This window comes from Aulostomus chinensis, chromosome 9, assembly GCF_037954235.1.
Source record: "Aulostomus chinensis isolate RoL2024-O1b breed Wild chromosome 9, RoL_Achi_v1.0, whole genome shotgun sequence".
NCBI lineage: Eukaryota > Metazoa > Chordata > Actinopteri > Syngnathiformes > Aulostomidae > Aulostomus > Aulostomus chinensis.
In genome coordinates this window covers 16,462,626-16,474,087 of record NC_141328.1, presented here as the reverse complement: position 1 = coordinate 16,474,087, position 11,462 = coordinate 16,462,626, and the positions used below count along the sequence as shown (strand labels likewise).

At 43.9% G+C, this 11,462-nt stretch overlaps 1 protein-coding gene across 1 annotated transcript in view; it reads right to left on the bottom strand.

The window, feature by feature from the left end:
* Positions 1–272: 272 nt before the first annotated feature.
* Positions 273–11,462, bottom strand: part of plagl2 (pleiomorphic adenoma gene-like 2) — a 46,238-nt gene continuing 35,048 nt past the window's right edge. The window contains exons 2-4 of the mRNA XM_086212696.1: positions 5,420–5,532; positions 4,832–5,326; positions 273–2,979 (exon numbers count right to left, since the gene is read on the bottom strand). Of these exons, the coding sequence (XP_086068822.1) occupies positions 1,497–2,979; positions 4,832–5,175 (1,827 nt within the window). The 5' untranslated portion in view covers positions 5,176–5,326; positions 5,420–5,532 and the 3' untranslated portion in view covers positions 273–1,496. The remainder of the gene's footprint in view (positions 2,980–4,831; positions 5,327–5,419; positions 5,533–11,462) is intronic.

Below are 11,462 nucleotides of genomic sequence, written 5' to 3'. Positions count from 1 at the left end.
ACCTTTACTGAGATAAAAAGCAATTATAATATTCATTTTTGAGATATTTCGTACACTGCAATAACATTCTTTAACACATTTTTTTTCTCCTCCTCCGCCACTGTAATTCTTTTGTTTTGCCATTCACATATGTCAGGGTTCATCATTACCATGATGATGCATCTTTTTTAAAAGACTGCCTAAAAATGTGTTTGTGTTTCAGTCCATTTTATATATATATATATATATATATATATATATATATATATATATATATATATATATATCCTAGATATGTAGATATGTTTGTTGTTGGGCAGCAAAGAAACAGCAATATAGATAATTATGATGGGAACGTGTTAAAGATAACTGTTAGAGGGGAAGACAGCTGAAGGAAGGAGAGTCCTCAAAACAAAGTGGATTGTGGGTATTGAGAGTCTCTGTGTCAGGAAGTGAAAAACCTCAAGAAAACTCAAGGTTTCCAGAGCAGATTCCTAACGGTCAAGTGCCTTTTGCTAACAACAAAAGAAAAAAAGAAAAAAAAAAAGTGCTTCTCTTGAGGAAAAGTTTGAAAAGGCCAGCATGATGTTGCATCATTTTTAACCGACCCTTTCAACTTTTATTTTTAATTTTATTTTAAAATGTTTGGCCATGTTTTTATGTAGCGCAGCAAAATGCGCCGAATCATGATAAGAGCCTGTTTTACATTTACTGAGCTAGTTTCATTCAAAATGACCTGACTCTAGGAGTTCATCAGCAACAGTTAACAAGAAATAAAACAGGGTCATTCATCTCTCTTTTTTTGCCCTATTTTTTCATGTTCTTATTTGAGCAAAAGAGCACTTATTTTTCAGAGGTAGGGGTCATTTGTGGCTCTAGTCTTGCTATCTAGGAGAGGATTTTCGAGTTGAGGTTCAATCACGGACTTGACGTCTCTTCATTCCTTCACTGATCTCTCTCTTCCCACAGACACATCCTAGCATTTTCTTACATTTGGAAAAGAAAAACTTAAGTAAAACAAAAGATCCACTTCAAACTATATTTTTTCTGGGTCACAACAAGACAGATAATCCTCACTAAAATTTATCTTTGATTTTTTTTTATATTATTACTTTAGTAAGTATGCAGTACCACGCCTTTTGGCCTACTGATCCTGCCCTCTATACTACTAAATAGGGGATGAAAAGGGGAATAAAGGGGAATAAATGGGAAGTAAATGGAAATTAAAAAGAGAAAGGGTAAATACATCATTATGACTATAGAATAAGGATAAAAGCCCAAATAAAAGCTGCTTCAACTTCTTTATCACCCTTTCATTTTTTGCTCAAAGGGGTTTAACTTCCTTTTAAGGCTCAATAAAAGCTTTTGTGCGCTTTCATTTAAGGCGTCTAAGTGTTCTTTTTTGTATTTATTTATTCTAATCTTCCAACTTTTTGATGGGCCCTGTCAAGAACCACAGCACAACATGTTGATGCTGAGTGAAGGCTGGGCCGGAACTGGGCCAGGGGGGCTGGTTTTCACTGGAAGGCCTGGTGGAAACGAGGCAACGTGGTGGTACTAAGGCTGGAGCTGAACACTGGTGGGAGGGGGTGCAGGGGTCCGAGGCCAAGACCCCCGCTGGAGCTCTGCTGCTCCTGAGGTTGCGGTTGCAAAGAGGTAAGAGGTGCCGTGGCAACAGCAGCTGCTGCCGCGGCGACTGCTGCAGCGTGGGGCTCAGCAGCGTGCAGAGAGGAAGAGGAAGAGGAGGAAGAGGAGGAGGTCGCAGATGAGGTGTAGCCCATCACCAGGCCTCCTGTGCTCATGGGGGCACTGTAGGGAGGAAGGTTAAGGGGGAGGAACCCCAGCAAGTGGGAAAAGTCCATGTTAGCAGCACACAGAGACTCAGCGATCACTGCAGGGCTCTTGGACAGGAGGGGGTCCCCACAAAGCTCATCTGCCAGGCCAGAGGTGGGCTCCAGTCCGTCCTTGGGGGGCGAAGCAGCAGCTTGGGGCTCTGCAGAGGGAACAGGGCCTGGCAAACCACTCTGCAGATCCATGAGGAAGCTCTCCATCTCCACTTTCAAGGGCTTGTCCAGCAGGTATGAGGTAGATCCCAGCTGGTATTTTGGGGCAGGCTGGGGCTGGTGCTGCTGCTGGGGAGCTGGAGGCTGGTGGTGTTGGGGGAGGGGAGGAGAGTGGTGATGGTGGTGATGGTGATGATGATGGTGGTGGTGGTGGGAGTGTGGGTGCAGAGATCCAGGGGTTTCCATGTGACAACCCATGCCCATAGCTGCAGACAGGGAACTGGGCATCAGGGACGGGTGTGGATGACCCACCCCAGAATTAGACATGGCCTGAAGATGGTGGGGGTTGTACATGCCCATTGGAAAAGGGGCCCCACTGGGGAACGGTTTGCCCATCATGGGGTCTTTGTTGGGACCCATGCCACACATCATGGGACTGAGCTCCTCCTTCACAGAGCAAGGAGGTGACCCAGAAGCTAACAGACCCAACATATCCGGAGGCTCCGTCTTGATCTTCAGCAGCTCCTGTGAGTGGCTCTTCTTCACATGGCGAGTTAGGTGGTCCTTCCTGCCAAAGCGCTGGGCACAGTACTGGCACAGGAAGTCTTTACGGCCTGTGTGGACCACCATGTGCCGCCTCACATCCTTCCGTGTATAGAAACGGCGATCACAGTGGTCACATGGGTGTTTTTTCTCCTTAGCTCCGCCTGAGGACTTCCCAGAGTGGCTCTTGAGGTGCTCCAGGAGAACTGGTGTGCTCTCATAGCTCTGCATGCACACTTTACAGGTGAGATCTCCTGCTGTGGCAGAGTGCATGGCCACATGGCGTTTATATCCCAGCTTGGTGTTGTAGTGCTTCCCGCACTCCTCACACTTGAAGGCCTCCTTGTTTGGGTCATGTGTCTGCAGGTGGTTCTTCAGATGGTCTTTGCGGTGGAACATTTTCTCACAGAACGAGCACTGGTGGGTCTTCTGTGGAGAGTGTGTGGCCATATGCCTGCGAAGGACCACATGAGACAAGAAGATCAAAAGAGTGCCGTGTGTTACTCCGTCAGTATGTAGCAGGCTAAAGTGAATCAGGAATCCTTGTATCCATAAATATAGAAATGAGTCACAGTGGTTTATAGCCACAATGAGTTTCAGAACCATTTCCTGTGAGTCATCAGATGCCAAACATTCTACGATGTTCATGAGTCAGAGATTGATTCAAATACACCTAAGAGATCATTTATTCATGCAGCTTCAGGGAAACCCACATAGCAACATTGGCATAGCTCGTTAACAACCGGCACAATCCATTTAACCCCCCCAAAATACACCAATGAACTACAGTAAGTTGAAGCAGTACTCGTGACGTATGGGGGATACGTGGGAGATTGTGTTGGGAGTGGCAACTTGATTTTTGCCTTAATTCACCCCTGATAAGATAACCGCTAACCATCAAGCTACCAGATCAGGAGGACCCCAGTGGACTGAAATTCATTATTGTACTTGGGCATTGAATTTGCTGCTTGGGCTACCAAGCTTTATGAAAAAAAAAGTCATTTTATCCCCCTTAAAAATTCTAAGAAACAAGTTAGCAAACTGTCTATTGTGCATTTTGCAGAAACAAAGCAACGTCAACCTGATTCACCATTTCTTCAGCTCCTACATTTGTAGCTGCTGACGAGATTGAACCAAATAGTAGAGCTGAAGTCAACACTACTAAAATGATCATCTGAAAGGTGACAAAAAAGGAATGGCAGGGATGATGTATTTTTGTCGGACAATGCAGAGGTTAGCATCATCATGAGTTACCTCCACTAAAAGCTTAAACATCTGACTTTGTAAAAACTCTAGGCCAACACAAGTTTATGAGACTTGCACGTTTGGTTCAGAGAGGGAACCAAAAGTCCAGCGATGCTGCCTCACTTCCTGGTTTTAGGACACGATTATCTGTGTTCATTGCAGTAAATGACACCTTTCAAAAGAAACTGTCATGCAGAGGTGGAAAAACTGAACGTCTTTTCTCAAGAAGAAGCACAGTGACAAAAATACTTGAAATAGAAATGGTCTATAGAGGTAACTCGGATCCATTTTAAGATTGTGCGAAGCCAGGTTTCCGTGTAGAATTTCACATGCAGGTCAAGGCATTGGCATTAGATGGGGCTGCACAAACACCATCAGTAGTTAAGGATTCTGCCTGCTTTGTAAATTGTTTAATGAAAGGTTCCATCGTAGACAGCAGACACAGCCAGCTTGATATGTACAGACTGAGCACGTTCGTTTAATACGTGTGTTTGTATTAATGTGTTCATGTATATAATCTGTATTATGAATCAAATATTCCAGTATATCAGTGAATGAAATCAGGGAAAACATGAATAATATAATCTATAAAGTTTGCATTTTCGTTAGCTGAGACTTCGCCCCTCATAGAACGAAGGATGGAATATTGAAACTAAAAACCAGCTGTAGTATTTTTAGGTTGGAGTGGCAGCTTAAATGTGGTATTGTAAATGCGCCATTTGGAAGACAAAGACAGAGAAAGAATTAGAATGAGTAGTCAATAGGGTTGGCTAACAATTCCTGTTGTGAGAAGTTTGAGTATCAAATGTGTGACTGTTCCTCAATTATCTTAACAACTATTCATCCCATGGATGACACACTTGGCGTGTGCACTACCGGTGTTTCTTTTTAATGAACAACTTTATTAGCTGACCAAAAGTTGTTTTTTTTGTGAAGCTATGTTAGGCTATGCCGCCCCTCAAACGCCCATGATGTCCTGATAAATTAGGATGCATATCAAGGGAGTCTTTCACGAGAGTTGTTGAGAGGAAGTAAGGTGAGTCATGTGACTCAGGGAATACCTGAAGAGTTTGTATTTGGAGCTGAAGGCCTTGGGACAGTGTGGCTGCGAGCAGTGGAAGGGTTTCTCCCCTGTATGAGTCAAGGCGTGGAGCCGCAGCTTCTCCTGTGAGGCGAACAGGGCCCCGCACGCCAAACACTCGTTCCCTCTAACTCTCCCTACCTCTTCTGCTCCCTCTTCTTCCCTCTCCCTCTCTCTCTCTTTCCCCCTCTCTCGCTCTCTCTCTCTCTCTGTCCGTGGCAGCGGGGCAGCGCTCCCAAACAGCTTGACGGCAGTCCGTCGTCCCTCTTCCTCCGGTGTCAGTGCGGTAATACGGTGTGAGGCATCAGCGGCAGCAGCTGCCATGGCAGCCCTAGAGTGCCGCTGCCATGAAAATCCACTTGTGGCTCCCCTGCCGTGCAGGCTCAACGTGGGAAGTTGCAGGGGTGGCGGTCAAAGAAGAAGGCAGCTCGCAGGAAGAAAACGATGTAGCGCAAACATTGAGGTGAGCAAAAATCTGTGAAGACACAAGGTGTATGATTTGAAACTTTGTCACAATTTTATTTCTATTGAATAAATTCTATTTTCCTAGTTGATAAATTCCTTTTACCTTTAAGTTAAATCCTACTCTTCCTCCTCTCTCTCCGTCACTGTCCACCTCACCCGGTCCCAACAGCTATGGTTGGCGGTGAGTGGGACATACTGCTCTGCATTTTTATCATCCTGCAAACAAGACAAACATAAAGGTAAGAGACCAGAGACCAGTATTGTTCCGTTTCAAAACTTTCACCTAACTACATGCATTGACACAAACATCAACACGGTGATAAAATGATGCCCCTCTGACCCTCAATTCAACCAGCTTGGCTTGAGCGATCAAGTCACTTGAACAGTTCAAAGATCAGTTTCCATTGATTTCACTAGGGGGTGCTGAATGACAAGTCTGACTGTCATGACAGGAACTGCAAAGATGATGATTGTGAATGATGATTCTCAATCACATACATTATTTGTGTAACTGTATGTGAGGAAGGAACCTAATTATCGAGCCTCATCGCTCCTTATGACGTCTTCAGACGACAGCATGGTCCACAAAGACAACCTTATGTTTTTATGTGTGAGTGTGTGAATGCACGCGTGTGTGTGCATGTATGTACTTGTTATGAAGCTGGATAAGGTCCCTGCAGTCTTCAGGAAAACACAGAAATACTCACAACTCCCAGGGTGGAAGGGGGTTGTGAAGAGGTGGGGAGAAGATGGGGGGGTGGGCGGTGTTTACGCCAACAGTTCAGGCTACCTGGAGGCAGCACTAAGCAGCAGCCTCTTGCAGTTACTGCATTTTAGACAACAACAGCCTAAACTCTTGAGTTCGAATGGAGAAATCAACTAAAGCTTTTACAAGTTATTTATCCAAACAACAGTTGTGTGTTTTGGAGAAACCTGCTGAACTCTCTCTCTCCGTGTCATCGATGTGTTCCCTTATTTACCCTTAGTGACCTCTGTGACCCTTGAAAGCTAACACACCAGCAGAGTCCAAGGTTGAGCGGACACAACACTGGTCACCATGTCAGCCAGGCTCCCAGAGTTGGTCACATGAACCCGGAGTGCATACAAGTGCTGTAAACACATGTGTATATGTGTCAGAATGCACGCCCATGCACGCACGCGCGCACGCATGCACGCACACGCGTGCGCACACACACATACGCACGCACACTAACACACACACACACACACACACACACACACACACACACACACACACACACACGCAAAACTCCAAAAAGGCATGCTTTCTGTGTGAGAGGTCAATGAGTTGAGAAAGACAGTAAATATGCTGGAATCTGCTGCAAGTGTGTTAGCAGATGTTTGTGATATTTATGTTAGAATACACACACACACACACATATATACGGATCTGCAGGCTGGTATGTGTTGCTAAAATATCTACATATGATCATAGTGTGTGTTCATGCCTCTCTCTCTTTCCCTTTTTTTTTTAAGCACACGTGGGCCTCATGTACGTCTCAGTGCACGCAAGTGTGTTTGTTCTCATAATGTGTGTGTGTTTACAGTGGTGGTTAAGAGGACCTGACAGCTGTAGCATTGTGTGGTGGTCATCACCCAGCAGGGAGGGTGCAGGGGGGTGACACCCATCCCATTGACCACCCTCAGGGAGCCCGGCTCTATTGTACAGCCTACCCACATCGCACATTCCTGGCCTGAACCATGCCGTGTCGCCCTGCCTCTCTCCTCCGCACACAACAGCACATACAACACACAGAGTTCTGGTCACACCGAATGCAACATCATGTACCCCCGCCAACCCACCCCACCCCACCCCACCCCACCCCCCACTCCCCCCCACCCCAAGCCAACAAATGCAAAAAGGCGGGTGCGGGTGCGGGTGCGCACACGCACACACACACACACACACACACACACACACACACACACACACACATAGAGATCAATGAAAAAGGAATCTATACTGGCAGGTTATAGAAATGAACCCAGTAAAGTTTGAACATAAAGGACATGCCATGAGGGACCACGTGGAGCAGGAAGTTATCGCTCTCTCTCTCACACACACACACGCACGCACGCGCACACACACACACGCACGCATGCACGCACACACACACACCCTCAGGTCAGATGAAAAAACATATGCCACATATGGACCTGCTTTATGTTTGCAGAATGAACAAAAAAAAACAACAATGATAAATAATATCAGTTGTTTAAGTGACACTGCATGTATTTTTGCCATCACACGCTTATAGAACCAGTGATGCTTTTCTGCTTCATATGCACACTTTTTTATGTGTTACAACTGCATTTTATTGTGAAATACTGATATTTTAAAGAATTTAAAATCAACCAGTCCGAGTCGCAGTAAAATACAGCAAAGAAGCGGAGAAGGGGGACTGCACTGAAAAGTAGAAAATCTGCATATCAAGAAGCTAACATACATTATGCGCAGAAATTGAGCTTTGCAGTACATGCAGGAGGAAGCTATTGAAAAGAAACAAAAAAAGAACTTAAAATCTATAAATTCACCTCTCAAAATTCAAAGAGCACGGTCAGAAATAAAAATGGGAAGAAATAGGAATGTACCCAGATGTGTTTGCAATGCTCAGTTCAAAAATGAGGTAAGCTAAAAGCTAACTAGCTTAGCTCAGTAGAGTAATTGCCCACCGTTTGACACATTAAAATACCTTTTAATGATCATATTACATCTATTTATTAAAGATCTACAGCTAGTCAGGCTCTGCTACCAGTCACAGAAGCACCAAACCAGACTGGGTCTAGTTTGTATTTCGCTCAAATCAGGGCATTTGTGGTGTACTGAGCAGGTCTAGCACCACACTCCTTCAATAAATTTACACCCAACAATTCTCCATGAGCAAGCACATCCTGCAACAGCGACAACGAAATGGGGACAGGGAAAGAGAGCAGGAGAGCGTAACAGAGACAAAGATAGATAATGGAGGAAGACAGATATACAGAAGGAAAGAGAGGGACAGAGATAAAGAGAGAGAGAAGGGGAAGAGACTGACGGACAGATGGGTGGTGCTACAGGTGGCAGCTTGAGCCTCTTCAGGTCTGTAGCCTCCTCCAGCAGCACCCGGGCTTTGGGATACAGGGCGCCCAAAGGCTCCGGAGAAGAGGATGAGTTAGTAACACGTATGAGTAAGATTTATATATAACACATATAGAAGGACAGAGGGAAAGAGAGAAGCCCAGTGCACCATGGGAGATGCCCCAGCAGCCTAAGCCGACAGCAGCATATCTAAGGGCCGGCCTAAGCAGCCCAACTATAAGCCTGATCAAAAAGGAAGGTCTTAAGTCTGCTCTTAGAGGGTGTCTGCATCCCGGACTGAAACTGGGAGACGGTTCCACAGGAGGGGAGCTTGATAGCTGAAGGCTCTGGCTCCCATTCTACTTTTAGAAACTCTAGGAACCACAAGTAACCCTGCATCCTGGGAGCGAAGGGTTCTAGCTGGATAAGAGGGAAAGATGTTCATTATACTAAACATTGTGCTTGAGAGTTTGTAAACTGACATTGTCAGATATTTTTGCAGTTATTAGTCATCACTTGCGATTATCTTAATATACATAGTTGGCTCTTTCTGCATTCTGGTGTGACAAGAGGGATGAAGGAATGCATCACTGACTAACAAGAGTAATTAGCATTTCCTGGAAAAATACAACGTTCCTCAACAAAGACATTTTCTTATCAGACTATAATATGTCTTGTCCTTGAGACTACTTTTTGTACTAGTCCACTTGAACAACAAATGTTGAGATGTTATATGATTTTCAGTACACTTATCTCTTTACATTGCCAATAAAGTTAGACGGAACTATAATCAGTCTATATCAAGTTTAAACACTGAGGAGGAGTAGACACTCCCCATTAGCTGGAGCCTATCCCAGCTGACATTGGGTGAGAGGCGGGGTTCACCCTGGACAGGTCGCCAGTCCATTGCAGGACCATCAGGAGCAACTAGGGGTTCAGCGTCTTGCTCAAGGATACTTCGACGAGGTCACCGGGGGAAGGGAGGATCGAACCAGTGACCCTTCAGTTGGATGGCCACTCTACCTCTGAGCCATGCCGCCCCCCCATATTGATATACTACAAACATAACTAAAAAAGTGTATACACTAATGACGCACAGATATGATTGTGCATACCTTAAATTCCCATGACAAATTGTGATTATGTTGTGAATTGTATATTTTGCATTTCATTTTCACTGAAAAAAACATTAAAATAAGAATGTGATTATGACTGAGGTCCGCACCAAACAATTCGTGCACGATGTCTCTGCAGTACCCCGATGCCTCATTTACTTCAATTATCATGCTTTGGACACATTTGATATTGCAATTTTGAAAATATTTCTTTTTTTTTCATGCCAATTTATCCTGTGTCTTCTCTTTGCCTTTAGAGGTGCAGTACATTAGCGTGACTAGTTGGTTTTACAGGGTGATGTGAACTGACTGCCATTTGAAGTCACTCACACACCATCTCTCAGCCAAATATCAGCCGATAAAGTTACGTCAAAGGAGCAGTCGACTTGAGCTCGAGGAAATGTTGCACACGCCTTTGCATGGATCAAACAACCAATGAAAGGGCCTCCTCCACATGTACGAGACCTCTTCTCGCTCTCTACCGCATGCACGCTGAATTCATCTCCATCAGTCTGCAGCAATGATACACAGAACCAGCTCCAGATGCACTTAAATGCTTGCGTCTGTACAGTGCACACACACACACACACACACACACACACACACACACACACACACACACACACACACACACGAACATCTCAGAGGATGTAAGGAACCTGACATTCTGCCACAAACATCTGATAGAATCAAAGTGTCAATTTACCGCCACCAGTACTGTTGGCTAGCAGGGTGCTGGTGGAAACTATGGAAACGGATGATCCACTCTGGTGAACCCTAATGGAAGTAACTGAAAGAAGAAGAAGAAGATCCAGAACTAAAGCAGCCCCGCAGTGCATCCTACATCATGAGAGTGGTAGAAATGATTTAATACAATTGCAACATTTTGCCTGTGATATAGGGATTCTACAATAATCAATGCATTGCATGTCAGTTTATTTTTGCATCATATCTGTACAGCTAAAAAGTAAACTACCACTCAAAAGCAGGAATTACATGTCTGCTTGCAACGCTGCTGTGCCAGTTTCACACACATTTTCTGTGTGCAAATGTGCAAAGTTTTACCACACGCATTAAGAACCAGACGGGTATCTAAATACCAGCTTATCAAAAAAGACATCAATATTTGATGCCCGTGTGTCAATTGTGTAACATAAGAGGAAAAAAAACTGTTATACTGAAGTACAGGTATTTTATCTAACCCGATAAATGGGATGCAGAAGAAGAAAACAATGAGGTGCCCAAACTTTGTCCCTTTTAGGGTCAAAACTGAAATGTAATGGTGCACCACCTGCTAAAGGCTTAGTTAAACTGCAAGATGGTAAAATGATAGCAAGTTCCCTAAAATTAGATCATTTGATGTTTTACACACCGTCACAACGACTTAAGTGACAATCTATTTTTATAAGATGCTTCTATTAAATTACAAGTCAGTTCTTCAAGTGCAGGGAACAGTTTAAAGCAATCAGAACCAGGAGAGTACGAATGTACTATAACGTACAAAATAAGTGCTTAGCCTCAGCTGTATCAGACTGGAGTCCCGGGCAAAATGTATGCAATGAGTGATACTACATTATTAAAGAGATGTTTTACCTTAAAAAATATAAAACGGCCTCGACAGTGATTTAAAGTGGAGATGCGTGAATGTTCATTTTTACATCATTTTTTCTAATTTTTGCTTAAAAACCTCTTAAAATGGGAATGATGTGGTTGTTGTGACGAAATTAAATAAAAATGTTTTCTGGAGTCTGTTGATGATGATGTGTAAAGGATGTGTAGACAGGGTGATTCTGCATTTCATTTAAACACACGGAGCCTTTAACAAATACAACACTTTCCAACGATTGTGAAATTTGCAGTCAGCCATATTGCAATTTTGATAAAATTTGGATTGATTGTGCAGTCCTAAATAACATTATAATCTTTTTTTTTTGTTTTTGTTTTTTTTTTGC